This window comes from Nematostella vectensis, chromosome 9, assembly GCF_932526225.1.
Source record: "Nematostella vectensis chromosome 9, jaNemVect1.1, whole genome shotgun sequence".
NCBI classification, from domain to species: domain Eukaryota; kingdom Metazoa; phylum Cnidaria; class Anthozoa; order Actiniaria; family Edwardsiidae; genus Nematostella; species Nematostella vectensis.
Genome location: NC_064042.1, coordinates 16,468,663 through 16,487,827, shown reverse-complemented (window position 1 = coordinate 16,487,827; position 19,165 = coordinate 16,468,663). Strand labels below are relative to the sequence as shown.

The 19,165-nt window shown below is 42.3% G+C and overlaps 1 protein-coding gene across 7 annotated transcripts in view; it reads right to left on the bottom strand.

The window, feature by feature from the left end:
- The window catches only part of LOC5502691 (nuclear factor related to kappa-B-binding protein), a 69,691-nt gene that overhangs the window by 15,473 nt on the left and 35,053 nt on the right, over window positions 1–19,165 (bottom strand). For 6 of the 7 annotated variants that reach the window (XM_048732673.1, XM_048732672.1, XM_048732670.1 and 3 more), the window contains exons 17-24: window positions 15,882–15,981; window positions 14,746–14,811; window positions 13,097–13,179; window positions 12,770–12,816; window positions 8,473–8,533; window positions 6,607–6,687; window positions 5,897–6,040; window positions 3,352–3,408 (exon numbers count right to left, since the gene is read on the bottom strand). In XM_048732673.1, coding sequence (XP_048588630.1) covers window positions 3,352–3,408; window positions 5,897–6,040; window positions 6,607–6,687; window positions 8,473–8,533; window positions 12,770–12,816; window positions 13,097–13,179; window positions 14,746–14,811; window positions 15,882–15,981 — 639 coding nt within the window. The remainder of the gene's footprint in view (window positions 1–3,351; window positions 3,409–5,896; window positions 6,041–6,606; window positions 6,688–8,472; window positions 8,534–12,769; window positions 12,817–13,096; window positions 13,180–14,745; window positions 14,812–15,881; window positions 15,982–19,165) is intronic. The other variant, XM_048732671.1, reaches the window with a different exon arrangement.

The window sequence follows — 19,165 nt, the reverse complement described above, 5'->3', positions numbered from 1 at the left end:
GACAACCGTGTGAATCTGAGACCTGAACGTACAATATGACAACCGTGTGAATCTGAGACATGAACGTACAATATGACAACCGTGTGAATCTGAGACATGAACGTACAATATGACAACCGTTTGAATCTGAGACATGAACGTACAATAAGACAACAATGTGAATCTGAGACATGAACGTACAATAAGACAACCGTGTGAATCTGAGACATGAACGTACAATATGACAACCGTGTGAATCTCAGACATGAACGTACAATATGACAACCGTGTGAATCTGAGACATGAACGTACAATATGACAACCGTGTGAATCTGAGACATGAACGTACAATATGACAACCGTGTGAATCTAAGAAATGAACGTACAATAAGACAACCGTGTGAATCTGAGACATAAACGTACAATATGACAACCGTGTGAATCTGAGACATAAACGTACAATATGACAACCGTGTGAATCTGAGACATGAACGTACAATATGACAACCGTGTGAATCTGAGACATGAACGTACAATATGACAACCGTGTGAATCTGAGACATGAACGTACAATATGACAACCGTGTGAATCTGAGACATGAACGTACAATATGACAACCGTGTGAATCTGAGACATGAACGTACAATACGACAACCGTGTGAATCTGAGACATGAACGTACAATATGACAACCGTGTGAATCTGACACATGAACGTACAATATGACAACCGTGTAAATCTGACACATGAACGTACAATATGACAACTGTGTGAATCTGAGACATGAAAGTATAATATGACAACCGTGTGAATCTGAGACCTGAACGTACAATAAGACAACCGTGTGAATCTGAGACATAAACGTACAATATGACAACCGTGTGAATCTGAGACATGAACGTACAATATGACAACCGTGTGAATCTGAGACATGAACGTACAATATGACAACCGTGTGAATCTGAGACATGAACGTACAATATGACAACCGTGTGAATCTGAGAGATGAACGTACAATATGACAACCGTGTGAATCTGAGAGATGAACGTACAATATGACAACCGTGTGAATCTGAGACATGAACGTACAATAAGACAACCGTGTGAATCTGAGACATGAACGTACAATATGACAACCGTGTGAATCTGAGACATGAACGTACAATATGACAACCGTGTGAATCTGAGACATGAACGTACAATAAGACAACCGTGTGAATCTGAGACATGAACGTACAATATGACAACCGTGTGAATCTGAGACATGAACGTACAATACGACAACCGTGTGAATCTGAGACATGAACGTACAATAAGACAACCGTGTGAATCTGAGACATGAACGTACAATATGACAACCGTGTGAATCTGAGACATGAACGTACAATAAGACAACCGTGTGAATCTGAGACCTGAACGTACAATAAGACAACCGTGTGAATCTGAGACATGAACGTACAATATGACAACCGTGTGAATCTGAGAAATGAACGTACAATATGACAACAGTGTGAATCTGAGACATGAACGTACAATAAGACAACCGTGTGAATCTGAGACATGAACGTACAATAAGACAACCGTGTGAATCTGAGGCATGAACGTACAATATGACAACCGTGAGAATCTGAGACATGAACGTACAATATGACAACCGTGTGAATCTGAGACATGAACGTACAATATGACAACCGTGTGAATCTGACACATGAACGTACAATATGACAACCGTGTGAATCTGACACATGAACGTACAATATGACAACCGTGTGAATCTGAGACATGAACATACATTATGACAACCGTGTGAATCTGACACATGAACGTACAATATGACAACCGTGTGAATCTGAGACATGAACGTACAATACGACAACCGTGTGAATCTGAGACATGAACGTACAATATGACAACCGTGTGAATCTGACACATGAACGTACAATATGACAACCGTGTGAATCTGACACATGAACGTACAATATGACAACCGTGTGAATCTGAGACATGAAAGTATAATATGACAACCGTGTGAATCTGAGACCTGAACGTACAATAAGACAACCGTGTGAATCTGAGACATGAACGTACAATATGACAACCGTGTGAATCTGAGACATGAACGTACAATATGACAACCGTGTGAATCTGAGACATGAACGTACAATATGACAACCGTGTGAATCTGAGACATGAACGTACAATATGACAACCGTGTGAATCTGAGACATGAACGTACAATATGACAACCGTGTGAATCTGACACATGAACGTACAATATGACAACCGTGTGAATCTGAGACATGAACGTAATAAGACAACCGTGTGAATCTGAGACATGAACGTACAATAAGACAACCGTGTGAATCTGAGACATGAACGTACAATAAGACAACCGTGTGAATCTGAGACATGAACGTACAATATGACAACCGTGTGAATCTGAGACATGAACGTACAATGCGACAACCGTGTGAATCTGAGACATGAACGTACAATATGACAATCGTGTGAATCTGACACATGAACGTACAATATGACAACCGTGTGAATCTGAGACATGAACGTACAATACGACAACCGTGTGAATCTGAGACATGAACGTACAATATGACAACCGTGTGAATCTGACACATGAACGTACAATATGACAACCGTGTGAATCTGAGACATGAACGTACAATATGACAACCGTGTGAATCTGAGACATGAACGTACAATATGACAACCGTGTGAATCTGAGACATGAACGTACAATAAGACAACCGTGTGAATCTGAGACATGAACGTACAATAAGACAACCGTGTGAATCTGAGACATGAACGTACAATATGACAACCGTGTGAATCTGAGACATGAACGTACAATATGACAACCGTGTGAATCTGAGACATGAACGTACAATATGACAACCGTGTGAATCTGAGACATGAACGTACAATATGACAACCGTGTGAATCTGAGACATGAACGTACAATAAGACAACCGTGTGAATCTGAGACATGAACGTACAATAAGACAACCGTGTGAATCTGAGACATGAACGTACAATATGACAACCGTGTGAATCTGAGACATGAACGAACAATATGACAACCGTGTGAATCTGAGACATAAACAAAAACTGGGGCATGAACTTACACTGAGTCGATAAAGTACACTAAGTCGATAAAGTACACTGAGTGTTAACGTAAACGTAATGAAAAGAAACTGGTCATGCGTCACATAGGAAAACCGGATCCGGAAAACCTACCCGGGGCTCGGATCATTTTCCGAGTTCCCGGATCATCTAAATGACGATTATGCTAACAGTTGTCAAACCAGTATCTAATCGACCACTAACAAAATTGCTCTTTCTACTATCCTGACCCACCTGTGCATCTGTAGCGTCCATGTTGAGGAACTGTGAGTCTTTGAGTAGTTCGCAGACCTGAGAAACGATTACCATACAACAAACAGGTTAGAAGCATAAAAACAAACACATATTCACAATCAACAGTACTTAGACTACAATAATTGCAACAGTACACAGATTACATGAAATCTGGCCTGAGAAAATAAAAACGTCCCTCAGTCAATTAATCCTATCATTTTTGTTAACATTGTCACAACAGTGACCATGCCTTGATTCGAGTTTGTTATTTGTTTGTTTGTTATTTCTCCTGTGTTTCCAGTGACCTCGATAAGATACTAAACAGGAGGTCCCGTCCCTTTAAGCTGCACTTATAAAAGAACCAGAGGGGAAGCAATAAACTGGCAGCCGCAAAACACGCTGACTGTGCTTACTAACAATACATGACTCGCTGACCGTGTTTACTAACAATACATGACTCGGTGACTGTGCTTACTAACAATACATGACGCGGCGACCGTGCTTACTAACAATACATGACTCGGTGACCGTGCTTACTAACAATACATGACGCGGCGACCGTGCTTACTAACAATACATGACTCGGTGACTGTGCTTACTAACAATACATGACTCGGTGACCATGCTTACTAACAATACATGACTCGGTGACCATGCTTACTAACAATACATGACTCGGTGACTGTGCTTACTAACAATACATGACTCGGTGACCGTGCTTACTAAGAATACATGACTCGGTGACCATGCTTACTAACAATACATGACTCGGTGACCATGCTTGCTAACAATACATGACTCGGTGACCGTGCTTACTAAGAATACATGACTCGGTGACCATGCTTACTAACAATACATGACTCGGTGACCATGCTTGCTAACAATACATGACTCGGTGACTGTGCTTACTAACAATACATGACTCGGTGACTGTGCTTACTAAGAATACATGACTCAGTGACCATGCTTACTAACAATACATGACGCGGCGACCGTGCTTACTAAAAATACATGACTCGGTGACCATGCTTACTAACAATACATGACTCGGTGACCGTGCTTACTAACAATACATGACTCGGTGACCGTGCTTACTAACAATACATGACTCGGTGACCATGCTTACTAACAATACATGACTCGGTGACCGTGCTTACTAACAATACATGACTCGGTGACCATGCTTACTAACAATACATGACTCGGTGACCATGCTTACTAACAATACATGACTCGGTGACCATGCTTTCTAACAATACATGACTCGGTGACCGTGCTTTCTAACAATACATGACTCGGTGACCGTGCTTACTAACAATACATGACTCGGTGACCATGCTTACTAACAATACATGACTCGGTGACCGTGCTTACTAACAATACATGACTCGGTGACCGTGCTTACTAACAATACATGACTCGGTGACCATGCTTACTAACAATACATGACTCGGTGACCATGCTTTCTAACAATACATGACTCGGTGACCGTGCTTTCTAACAATACATGACTCGGTGACCGTGCTTTCTAACAATACATGACTCGGTGACCGTGCTTACTAACAATACATGACTCGGTGACCATGCTTACTAACAATACATGACTCGGTGACCATGCTTACTAACAATACATGACTCGGTGACCATGCTTACTAACAATACATGACTCGGTGACCATGCTTACTAACAATACATGACTCGGTGACCATGCTTACTAACAATAGATGACTCGGTGACCATGCTTACTAACAATACATGACTCGGTGACCATGCTTACTAACAATACATGACTCGGTGACCATGCTTACTAACAATACATGACTCGGTGACCATGCTTACTAACAATACATGACTCCGTGACCATGCTTACTAACAATACATGACTCGGTGACCATGCTTACTAACAATACATGACTCGGTGACCATGCTTACTAACAATACATGACTCGGTGACCATGCTTACTAACAATACATGACTCGGTGACCATGCTTACTAACAATACATGACTCGGTGACCATGCTTACTAACAATACATGACTCGGTGACCATGCTTACTAACAATACATGACTCGGTGACCGTGCTTACTAACAATACATGACTCGGTGACCGTGCTTACTAACAATACATGACGCGGCGACCGTGCTTACTAACAATACATGACTCGGTGACCGTGCTTACTAACAATACATGACTCGGTGACCATGCTTACTAACAATACATGACTCAGTGACCGTGCTTACTAACAATACATGACACGGTGACCATGCTTACTAACAATACATGACACGGTGACCATGCTTACTATCAATACATGACACGGTGACCGTGCTTACTAACAATACATGACTCGGTGACCATGCTTACTAATAATACATGACTCGGTGACCGTGCTTACTAACAATACATGACTCGGTGACCATGCTTACTAACAATACATGACTCGGTGACCATGCTTACTAACAATACATGACTTGGAGCCCGGGCTGTGCCTTACGCGTGCAACTGGTGAAAGATACTACAACAGAACGAAACAAGGCGAGTACCTCGGCCCGGGTGCCCTCCCCGTTTGGCAGCCTCGCCGCCGCGTCCCTGACCAGGGTGAGGATGGTGACGAATGGAGGTCTGTTGGATATGAGTAGAGAGTGCTCACGGGCCTTGTTTAGATTCGTCTCCTTCGAAAATACACCCTAACAATGGGAAGAAAACACACTATAACACACTATAAAAACGGCAGAAAACATACTATAAAAACAGCAGAAACCACGCAATAAATTGGGCAGAGAAACACTATAAAGTCGGCAGAAAACACACCCTGTGAAATATTGGCGTATTTTTCTTTTCAGTCACTCTGTTATTTACCTATTTTGAAATTCGCCCCTGAAAAAAATCCATACGCAAGCAAGGATTGTTTTACCATTGCTATTTAGCTACCTCTTATTTCTAATAGCATACCAAAAATGAAAGCAAACGATTTTTCTTTTTAATCGTAAGTTTAAGGGGTCATTCCGGGGATTATTTAATACTTTCAAAATGAACTTTTTTTTGCTTTTTTAGCCGCCATGTAAAATTTCGCCGGTTAATTTTTTCGTCGTTTTCTTAGAATAAAATATATATTGAGAAACATTCGGGTTAACTTTGAGCTCCATTGAAGGGCTGTAAGCGATTATATTTTCTGGAAATGGATGAATCTCCTTAATACTGTGGAAAACCCATTCTAGAGAAAACTTGACCTGGTCACAGGAGCATCTCTTACCTTGACAGGACCAACAATGGACTCAAACCCATGCATCACAAATGTGTATGCCAAGTGTGGGTTTATGTACCGCTTCGCCTCCTACAAGACACCAAGTTAATTGGATGAAGGAAGAATGTACCCAAACAAAGATGCCTTGTCCGCTCGTGTCTATATAAGGGTATAAGCACACAAGAAATTGTCCGCTTGTGTCTAAAAAAGGACACAAGCACACAAGGACTTGTACGCTCGCTCGTGTCTATAGAAGGGCATAAGCACATAAGGAATTGTACGCTCGTGTCTATATAAGGGTATAACACACAACGAATTGTACGCTCGTGTCTATATAAGGGTATAACACACAAGAAATTGTACGCTTCTGTCTATATAAGGGTATAACACACAAGGAATTGTACGCTTGTGTCTATATAAGGGTATAACACAAGGAATTGTACGCTTGTGTCTATATAAGGGTATAACACACAAGGAATTGTACGCTTGTGTCTATATAAGGGTATAACACAAGGAATTGTACGCTTGTGTCTATATAAGGGTATAACACACAAGGAATTGTACGCTCGTGTCTATATAAGGGTATAAGCACATAAGGAATTGTACGCTCGTGTCTATATAAGGGTATAACACACAACGAATTGTACGCTCGTGTCTATATAAGGGTATAACACACAAGAAATTGTACGCTTCTGTCTATATAAGGGTATAACACACAAGGAATTGTACGCTTGTGTCTATATAAGGGTATAACACAAGGAATTGCACGCTTGTGTCTATATAAGGGTATAACACACAAGGAATTGTACGCTTGTGTCTATATAAGGGCATAAGCACATAAGGAATTGTACGCTTGTGTCTATATAAGGGCATAACACACAAGGAATTGTACGCTTGTGTCTATATAAGGGTATAACACACAAGGAATTGTACGCTTGTGTCTATATAAGGGTATAACACAAGGAATTGTACGGTCGTGTCTATATAAGGGTATAACACACAAGGAATTGTACGCTTGTGTCTATATAAGGGTATAACACAAGGAATTGTACGCTCGTGTCTATATAAGGGTATAAGCACACAAGGAATTGTACGCTTCTGTCTATATAAGGGTATAACACACAAGGAATTGTACGCTTGTGTCTATATAAGGGTATAACACACAAGGAATTGTACGCTCGTGTCTATATAAGGGTATAAGCACACAAGGAATTGTACGCTTCTGTCTATATAAGGGTATAACACACAAGGAATTGTACGCTTGTGTCTATATAAGGGTATAAGCACACAAGGAATTGTACGCTCGTGTCTATATAAGGGCATAACACACAAGGAATTGTATGCTGGTATTAACATAAACACACAAGAAATTGTACGCTCGTGTTTATATACGGGCATAAACACAACGAATTGTACGCTTGCTTGTATTAAAACAACTGACTTGGGATAAAGAATGCACTCAATAGAAACCCAACTTTACAGTAGTTTGAATCTCAGGATTCGCTGAAAGGACACAGCCTCCCTTATTCTCAAAGACTACACACTATATTAATATACACCAGCAAAAAGACTACACACTATATTAATATACACCAGCACAAAGACTACACACTATATTAATATACACCAGCACAAAGACTACACACTATATTAATATACACCAGCACAAAGACTACACACTATATTAATGTACACCAGAACAAAGACTACACACTATATTAATATACACCAGAAACCCACGTTATAGCGGTGTTCCATTTCATTTTTTCCTTGAAATCCTAGCTCTAGCCCAACCTCGTAGGTCCACCCTGTTAACATCGAACATATTTTCTACATCATTCACAAATTGTTTACGCTAATATTGTCCTCCTTTACCTGCGCCCTGAATATCTCTCTTTCACTATTAGTACTTGGCCGAACCACATAGTCGGTTTTACTGTGAATGGAAGAATGTCTAAATAAAAGGTTAAAGATTGCTGTTCCCCCAAATTTGAGAAAACGTAGTAAAATAACGTTAGTAGGTATTTCACCACACAGAGACAGGTAAATAGAGGGTAGGATGGGTAAAGATAGGATATGATGGGTAAAGAGAGAATAAGATGATGTGTAAAGAAAGGTTTATATGGGTAAAGAGAGGGTAAGATGACATGTAAAGAGAGGTTAAGATGGGTAAGAGGGTAAGATGACGTGTAAAGAGAGGGTAAGATGGGCAAAGAGAGGGTAAGATGACATGTAAAGAGATTACAAGATGGGTAAGGAGAGGGTAGGATGGGTAAAGAGATGGTAAAATGGGAAAAGAGAGGGTAAGATATGTAAACAGAGGGTAAGATGGGTAGAGAGGGTAAGATATGTAAAGAAAGGGTAAGATGGGTAAAAAGAGGGTAAGATGGGTAAAGAGAGGGTAAGATGGGTAAAGAGAGGGTAGGATGTGTAAATAGAGTGTAAAATAGAGGGTAAGATGGTTAAAAGAGGGTAAGTTGGGTAAAGAGAGGGTACGATGGGTAAGGAGAGGGTACGATGGGTAAAGAGAGGGTAAGATGGGTAAAGAGAGGGAAGGATTGGTAAGGAGAGGGTAGGTTGGGTAAGGAGAGGGTACGATGGATAAAGAGAGGGTAAGATGGGTAAAGAGAGGGAAGGATGGGTAAAGAGAGGGTAAGATGGGTAAAGAGAGGGTAGGATGGGTAAAGAGAGGGTAGGATGGGTAAGGAGAAGGTAGGATGGGTAAGGAGACGGTAAGATGGGTAAAGAGAGGGTAGGATGGGTAAAGAGAAGGTAGGATGGGTGAAGAGAGGGTAAGATGGGTAAAGAGAGGGTAGGATGGGTAAAGAGAGGGTAGGATGGGTAAAGAGAGGGTAAGTTAGGTAAAGAGAGGGTAGGATGGGTAAAGAGAGGGTAAGATGGGTAAAAAGAGGGTAAAATGGGTAAAGAGAGGGTAGGATGGGTAAGGAGAGGGTAGGATGGGTAAGGAGAGGGTAAGATGGGTGAAGAGAGGGTAAGATGGGTAAAGAGAGGGTAGGATGGGTAAAGAGAGGGTAATTTGGGTTAAGAGAGGGTAGGATGGGTAAAGAGAGGGTAAGATGGTTAAAAGAGGGTAATTTGGGTAAAGAGAGGGTAGGATGGGTAAAGAGAGGGTAGGATGGGTGAGGAGAGGGTAGGATGGGTAAAGAGAGGGTAAGATGGGTAAAGAGAGGGTAATTTGGGTAAAGAGAGGGAAGGATGGGTAAAGAGAGGGTAGGATGGGTAAGGAGAGGGTAGGATGGGTAAAAGAGGGTAAGTTGGGTAAACAGAGGGTAGGGTGGGTAAAGAGAAGGTAGGATGTGTAAAGAGAGGGTAAGATGGTTAAAAGAGGGTAAGTTGGGTAAAGAGAGGGTAGGATGGGTAAAGAGAAGGTAAGATGGGTAAAGAGAGGGAAGGATTGGTTAGGAGAGGGTAGGATGGGTAAGGAAAGGGTAGGAATAGTAAAGAGAGGGTAAGATGGGTAAAGAGAGGGTAGGATGGGTAAAGAGAGGGTAAGATGGGTAAAGAGAGGGTAGCATGGGTAAAGAGAGGGTAGCATGGGTAAGGAGAGGGTAAGATGGGTAAGAGAGGGTAGGATGGGTAAGGAGAGGGTAGGATGGGTAAAGAGAGGGTAAGATGGGTGAAGAGAGGGTAGGATGGGTAAAGAGAGGGTAAGATGGGTAGAGAGGGTAAGATATGTAAAGAAAGGGTAAGATGGGTAAAGAGAGGGTAAGATGGGTAAAGAGAGGGTAAGATGGGTAAAGAGAGGGTAGGATGTGTAAATAGAGGGTAAGATGGTTAAAAGAGGGTAAGTTGGGTTAAAAGAGGGTAAGTTGGGTAAAGAGAGGGTAGGATGGGCAAAGAGAGGGTAAGATGGGTAAAGAGAGGGTAGGATGGGTAAAGACAGGGTAAGATGGTTATAAGAGGGTAAGTTGGGTAAAGAGAGGGTAAGATGACGTGTAAAGAGAGGGTAAGATGGGTAAAGAGAGGGTAGGATGGGTAAAGAGAGGGTAAGATGGGTAAAGAGAGGGTAGGATGGGTAAGGAGAGGGTAGGATGGATAAGGAGAGGGTAAGATGGGTAAAGAGAGGGTAAGATGGGCAAAAAGAGGGTAGGATGGATAAAGAGAGGGTAAGATGGTTAAAAGAGGGTAATTTGGGTAAAGAAAGGGTAGGATGGGTAAAGAGAGGGTAGGATGGGTGAGGAGAGGGTAGGATGGGTAAAGAGAGGGTAAGATGGGTAAAGAGAGGGTAAGATGGGTGAAGAGAGGGTAGGATGGGTAAAGAGAGGGTAAGATGGTTAAAAGAGGGTAAGTTGGGTAAAGAGAGGGTAGGATGGGCAAAGAGAGGGTAAGATGGGTAAAGAGAGGGAAGGATGGGTAAGGAGAGGGTAGGATGGGTAAAAGAGGGTAGGATGGGTAAAGAGAGGGTAAGATGGTTATAAGAGGGTAAGTTGGGTAAAGAGAGGGTAAGATGACGTGTAAAGAGAGGGTAAGATGGGTAAAGAGAGGGTAGGATGGGTAAAGAGAGGGTAAGTTGGGTAAAGAGAGGGTAGGATGGGCAAAGAGAGGGTAAGATGGGTAAAGAGAGGGAAGGATGGGTAAGAGAGGGTAGGATGGGTAAAGAGAGGGTAAGATGGTTATAAGAGGGTAAGTTGGGTAAAGAGAGGGTAAGATGACGTGTAAAGAGAGGGTAAGATGGGTAAAGAGAGGGTAGGATGGGTAAAGAGAGGGTAAGATGGGTAAAGAGAGGGTAGGATGGGTAAGGAGAGGGTAGGATGGATAAGGAGAGGGTAAGATGGGTAAAGAGAGGGTAAGATGGGCAAAAAGAGGGTAGGATGGATAAAGAGAGGGTAAGATGGTTAAAAGAGGGTAATTTGGGTAAAGAGAGGGTAGGATGGGTAAAGAGAGGGTAGGATGGGTGAGGAGAGGGTAGGATGGGTAAAGAGAGGGTAAGATGGGTAAAGAGAGGGTAAGATGGGTAAAGAGAGGGTAGGATGGGTAAAGAGAGGGTAAGATGGGTAAGGAGAGGGTAGGATGGGTAAGGAGAGGGTAAGATGGGTAAAAAGAGGGTAAGATGGGTAAAGAGAGGGTAGGATGGGTAAAGAGAGGGTAGAATGCGTAAAGAGAGGGTAAGATGGTTAAAAGAGGGTAAGTTGGGTAAAGAGAGGGTAGGATGGGTAAAGAGAGGGTAAGATGGGTAAAAAGAGGGAAGAATTAGTAAGGAGAGGGTAGGATGGGTAAGGAGAGGGTAGGATGGATAAAGAGAGGGTAAGATGGGTAAAGAGAGGGTAGGATGGGTAAAGAGAGGGTAGGATGTGTAAAGAGAGGGTAAGATGGTTAAAAGAGGGTAAGTTGGGTAAAGAGAGGGTAGGATGGGTAAAAAGAGGGTAAGATGGGTAAAGAGAGGGAAGAATTGGTAAGAAGAGGAAAGGATGGGTAAGGAGAGGGTAGGATGGATAAAGAGAGGGTAAGATGGATAAGAGACGGTAAGATGGGTAAAGAGAGGGTAGGATGGGCAAAGAAAGGGTAAGATGGGTAAAGAGAGGGTAGGATGGGTAAAAAGAGATAAGGATGGGTAAAAAGAAATAAGGATGGGTGAAGAGAGGGTAGGATGGTTAAAAGAGGGTAAGTTGGGTAAAGAGAGGGTAGGATGGGTAAAGAGAGGGTAAGATGGGTAAAAAGAGGGAAGAATTAGTAAGGAGAGGGTAGGATGGGTAAGGAGAGGGTAGGATGGATAAAGAGAGGGTAAGATGGGTAAAGAGAGGGTAGGATGGGTAAAGAGAGGGTAGGATGTGTAAAGAGAGGGTAAGATGGTTAAAAGAGGGTAAGTTGGGTAAAGAGAGGGTAGGATGGGTAAAAAGAGGGTAAGATGGGTAAAGAGAGGGAAGAATTGGTAAGAAGAGGAAAGGATGGGTAAGGAGAGGGTAGGATGGATAAAGAGAGGGTAAGATGGATAAGAGACGGTAAGATGGGTAAAGAGAGGGTAGGATGGGCAAAGAAAGGGTAAGATGGGTAAAGAGAGGGTAGGATGGGTAAAAAGAGATAAGGATGGGTAAAAAGAAATAAGGATGGGTGAAGAAAGGGTAGGATGGTTAAAGAGAGTTTAGGATGGGTAAACAAATGGTTAATATGGATAAGAGAAAGTATGCGAAAACATATGTATATCTGTACTCACACTCTGGCCTCTGGGGCGTTGACAGAGCTGCCTCCTTCAGAAGTTGTCTGGGAAGAGTAATACAGATAAAAGAAGAGGACAAAAACAATGGTGATGACAATGATGATGATGATTTTGTTGTTGATGATGATGATTTTGTTGTTGATGATGATGATGGCGATAGGGATGATGATGATGATGATGATGATGATGGCGATATTGATGGTGATGACGATTATGGCGATAGTGACAATGATGGTGATGGTGATGATGATGATGATGATGCTGATATTGATGATGGAAAATAGTTCCTTTAATTGGTATATCAATGCTGACATGCCTGAGTACCTTCTTTATGGAAAGTTGATCCTTAACTTGAAGCCAGTCCTGGCACAAGTTGACTAGCTCTTCGTCTGAATCACGAAATGCTCCTGTATAAAAAGGGAATTGGAATGAATATCATAATTCAACAACAGAAACAGAGAATGAATTAATAATGAATATATATTATTACCTACAAAAACAGAGCATGAACGGTTAATAAATATTCATTATTCATCAACAGAAACTGAGAATGAACTCGTAATGAATGTTCATTATTCATTTCTGCCTACTTTCATGTCTACTTACCTATCCATTTATGTCTACTTACCTATTCATTCATCAGGTTTACTTACCTATCCATTCATGTCTTCCTACCTATCCATTCATGTCTATTTATCTATCCAATCATGTCTACTTACCTATCCATTCATGTCTACTTACCGCTCCATTCATGTCTACTTACCGCTCCATTCATGTCTACTTACCTACCCATTCATGTCTACTTACCTATCCATACATGTCTACTTACCGCTCCATTCATGTCTACTTACCTATCCATTCATGTCTACTTACCTATCCATTCATGTCTACTTACCTATCAATTCATGTCTTCCTACCTATCCATTCATGTCTACTTACCTATCCATTCATGTCTACTTACCTATCCATTCATGTCTACTTACCTATCCATTCATGTCTACTTACCTATCCATTCATGTCTACTTACCTATCTATTCATGTCTACTTACCTATCAATTCATGTCTTCCTACCTATCCATTCATGTCTACTTACCTATCCATTCATGTCTACTTACCGCTCCATTCATGTCTACTTACCTATCCATTCATGTCTACTTACCTATCCATTCATGTTTACTTACCTATCCATTCATGTTTACTTACCTATCCATTCATGTCTACTTACCTATCCATTCATGTCTACTTACCTATCCATTCATGTCTACTTACCTATCCATTCATGTCTACTTACCTATCCATTCATGTCTACTTACCTATCCATTCATGTCTACTTACCTATCAATTCATGTCTTCCTACCTATCCATTCATGTCTACTTACCTATCCATTCATGTCTACTTACCTATCCATTCATGTCTACTTACCTATCCATTCATGTCTACTTACCGCCCTATTCATGTCTGCTTACCGCTCCATTCATGTCTACTTACCTATCCATTCATGTCTACTTACCGCTCCATTCATGTCTATTTACCTATCAATTCATGTCTACTTACCTATCCATTCATGTCTACTTACCTATCCATTCATGTCTACTTACCTATCCATTCATGTCTACTTACCGCCCCATTCATGTCTACTTACCGCTCCATTCATGTCTACTTACCGCTCCATTCATGTCTACTTACCGCCCCATTCATGTCTACTTACCTATCCATTCATGTCTTCTTACCTATCCATTAATTTCTACTTACCTATCCATTCATGTCTACTTACCTATCCAATCATGTCTACTTACCGCTCCATTCATGTCTACTTACCGCTCCATTCATGTCTACTTACCGCTCCATTCATGTCTACTTACCTATCCATTCATGTCTACTTACCGCTCCATTCATGTCTACTTACCGCTCCATTCATGTCTACTTACCTATCCATTCATGTCTTCTTACCTATCCATTAATTTCCACTTACCTATCCATTTCCACTGCTGAGGACGCTCTTTGAAGTCGACCAAAGGAACAAATGCTGAGGCTGTAACTACAAACACAAGCGGTCACAAGAGATATCATTATGAACAAATAATGGTGATGATGATAAAGATTATATTCATTTTTATACATTGTGATCACTATGTCGATTCAAATAGGCTAAGAGGGCACGCTTTTTTGAGAATCACGCAATCTGAGGGTCTTCACAAAGTGAATAGCAGATAAGTGATTCTGGGCGCGCAATGCATCTTGGGCCTAGAGCGCAAAGATCCGAATGTGATAAGTGGCGGCCTTTGAGCAAACGAGAATAACATTTGTTTTCGAGAAAGTGTGTTTCACTAAATCAATGTAATAAAACAACAATTAAATTCAGTTTTGATATCGGAATAAACAGTGTCTCAGCCAAGAGGAATTCAACAAGTTCGACATTGATTATTCCGGATATCACTAAAATCTCATCCAATAATTGTTTATGATGATGGTTATCATGACTAAAATCACTAAAATCTCATCTAATAATTGTTTATGATGATGATGATTTTGTTGTTGATGATGATGATTTTGTTGTTGATGATGATGATTTTGTTGTTGATGATGATGATTTTGTTGTTGATGATTTTGTTGTTGATGATGATGATTTTGATGTTGATGATGATGATTTTGATGTTGATGATGATGATTTTGATGCTGATGATTTTGATGTTGATGATTTTGATGATGATGATTTTGATGTTGATGATGATGATTTTGATGTTGATGATAATGATTTTGATGTTGATGATGATGATTTTGATGTTGATGATGATGATTTTGATGTTGATGATGATGATTTTGATGTTGATGGTGATGATTTTGATGTTGATGATGATGATTTTGTTGTTGGTGGTGGTGGTGATGATTTTGTTGTTGTTGTTGTTGTTGGTGGTGGTGGTGATGATTTTGGTGGTGGTGGTGGTGGTGGTGATGATTTTGATGGTGGTGGTGGTGGTGGTGGTGATGATTTTGGTGGTGGTGGTGGTGTTGATTTTGGCGGTGGCAGTGGCGGTGTCAAAACAAAACAAAACTTAACCAACATTGTCAAGGATCCTCAGACTGTAAAGCATATTGCTGATAACTCACCCCCAGAGCTTCCGGACAAGTACATAAGTGATGAGTAGACAAGCTTGACCCAATCTTCTTGCTGTGCACTCCAAGGACTTGAAGTAAAACTGTACGATGCCTAAACAAACAATGATGGTTTGACGTGAAACTGAACGATAGCTACACAGACAATGGCAAATTGACGTGAAACTGAACTAGTCTTTAAGGCAACTGTACTAGTCCTGAAGGCAACTGTACTAGTCCTGAAGGCAACTCTACTCGTCTAAAGGCAACTCTACTAGTCCTGAAGGCAACTCTACTAGTCCTGAAGGCAACTCTGCTAGTCCTGAAGGCAACCCTGCAATCCTGAAGGCAACTCTGCTAGTCCTGAAGGCAACTCTAACAGTCCTGGAGGCAACTCTACTAGTCCTGGAGGCAACTCTACTAGTCCTGAAGACAACTCTGCTAGTCCTGAAGGCAACTCTAACAGTCCTGGAGGCAACTCTGCTAGTCCTGAAGGCAACTCTACTGGTCCTGAAGGCAACTCTACTAGTCCTGAAGGCAACTCTACTAGTCCTGAAGGCAACTCTGGTAGTCCTGAAGGCAACTCTACTAGTCCTGAAGGCAACTCTACTAGTCCTGAAGGCAACTCTAACAGTCCTGAAGGCAACTCTACTAGTCCTTAAGGCAACTCTACTAGTCCTGAAGGCAACTCTGCTAGTCCTGAAGGCAACTATACTAGTCCTGAAGGCAACTCTGCTAGTCCTGAAGGCAACTCTACTAGTCCTTAAGGCAACTCTACTAGTCCTGAAGGCAACACTAACAGTCCTGAAGGCAACTCTACTAGTCCTGAAGGCAACTCTACTAGTCCTGAAGGCAACTCTGGTAGTCCTGAAGGCAACTCTACTAGTCCTGAAGGCAACTCTACTAGTCCTGAAGGCAACTCTAACAGTCCTGAAGGCAACTCTACTAGTCCTTAAGGCAACTCTACTAGTCCTGAAGGCAACTCTGCTAGTCCTGAAGGCAACTATACTAGTCCTGAAGGCAACTCTGCTAGTCCTGAAGGCAACTCTACTAGTCCTTAAGGCAACTCTACTAGTCCTGAATGCAACTCTGCTAGTCCTGAAGGCAACTCTACTAGTCCTGAAGGCAACTCTACTAGTCTTGAAGGCAACTCTACTAGTCCTGAAGGCAACTCTGCTAGTCCTGAAGGCAACTCTACTAGTCCTTAAGGCAACTCTACTAGTCCTGAAGGCAACTCTACTAGTCCTGAAGGCAACTCTACTAGTCCTGAATGCAACTCTGCTAGTCCTGAAGGCAACTCTACTAGTCCTGAAGGCAACTCTACTAGTCTTGAAGGCAACTCTACTAGTCCTGAAGGCAACTCTGCTAGTCCTGAAGGCAACTCTACTAGTCCTTAAGGCAACTCTACTAGTCTAAAGGCAACTCTAACAGTACTGAAGGCAACTCTACTAGTCCTGAATGCAACTCTGCTAGTCCTGAAGGCAACTCTACTAGTCCTGAAGGCAACTCTACTAGTCTTGAAGGCAACTCTACTAGTCCTGAAGGCAACTCTGCTAGTCCTGAAGGCAACTCTACTAGTCCTTAAGGCAACTCTACTAGTCTAAAGGCAACTCTAACAGTACTGAAGGCAACTCTGCTAGTCCTGAAGGCAACTCTACTAGTCCTGAAGGCAACTCTGCTAGTCCTGAAGGCAACTCTACTAGTCCTGAAGGCAACTCTACTAGTCCTGAAGGCAACTCTACTAGTCCTGAAGGCAACTCTGCTAGTCCTGAAGGCAACTCTACTAGTCCTGAAGGCAACTCTGCTAGTCCTGAAGGCAACTCTACTAGTCCTGAAGGCAACTCTACTTGTCCTGAAGGCAACTCTACTAGTCCTAAAGGCAACTCTACTAGTCCTGAAGCCAACTCTACTAGTCCTGAAGGCAACTCTGCTAGTCCTGAAGGCAACTCTACTAGTCCTGAAGGCAATTCTGCTAGTCCTGAAGGCAACTCTACTAGTCCTGAAGGCAACTCTACTAGTCCTGAAGGCAACTCTACTAGTCCTGAAGGCAACTCTACTAGTCCTGAAGGCAACTCTACTAGTCCTGAAGGCAACCCTGCAATCCTGAAGGCAACTCTGCTAGTCCTGAAGGCAACTCTAACAGTCCTGGAGGCAACTCTACTAGTCCTGCAGGCAACTCTACTAGTTCTGAAGGCAACTCTTCTAGTCCTGAAGGCAACTCTGCTAGTCCTGAAGGCAACTCTACTAGTCCTGAAGGCAACTCTGCTAGTCCTGAAGGCAACTCTACTAGTCCTGAAGGCAACTCTACTAGTCCTGAAGGCAACTCTACTAGTCCTGAAGGCAACTCTACTAGTCCTGAAGGCAACTCTACTAGTCCTGAAGGCAATTCTGCTAGTCCTGAAGGCAACTCTACTAGTCCTGAAGGCAACTCTACTAGTCCTGAAGGCAACTCTACTAGTCCTGAAGGCAACTCTACTAGTCCTGAAGGCAACCCTGCAATCCTGAAGGCAACTCTGCTAGTCCTGAAGGCAACTCTAACAGTCCTGGAGGCAACTCTACTAGTCCTGAAGGCAACTCTACTAGTTCTGAAGGCAACTCTTCTAGTCCTGAAGGCAACTCTGCTAGTCCTGAAGGCAACTCTACTAGTCCTGAAGGCAACTCTGCTAGTACTGAAGGCAACTCTACTAGTCCTGAAGGCAACTCTACTAGTCCTGAAGGCAACTCTACTAGTCCTGAAGGCAACTCTGCTAGTCCTGAAGGCAACTCTACTAGTCCTGAAGGCAACTCTAACAGTCCTGAAGGCAACTCTGCTAGTCCTGAAGGCAACTCTAACAGTCCTGGAGGCAACTCTACTAGTCCTGAAGACAACTCTACTAGTCCTGGAGGCAACTCTGCTAGTCCTGAAGGCAACTCTACTGGTCCTGAAGGCAACTCTACTAGTCCTGAAGGCAACTCTACTAGTCCTGAAGGCAACTCTGGTAGTCCTGAAGGCAACTCTACTAGTCCTGAAGGCAACTCTACTAGTCCTGAAGGCAACTCTAACAGTCCTGAAGGCAACTCTACTAGTCCTTAAGGCAACTCTGCTAGTCCTGAAGGCAACTATACTAGTCCTGAAGGCAACTCTGCTAGTCCTGAAGGCAACTCTACTAGTCCTGAAGGCAACTCTACTAGTCCTGAAGGCAACACTAACAGTCCTGAAGGCAACTCTACTAGTCCTGAAGGCAACTCTACTAGTCCTGAAGGCAACTCTGGTAGTCCTGAAGGCAACTCTACTAGTCCTGAAGGCAACTCTACTAGTC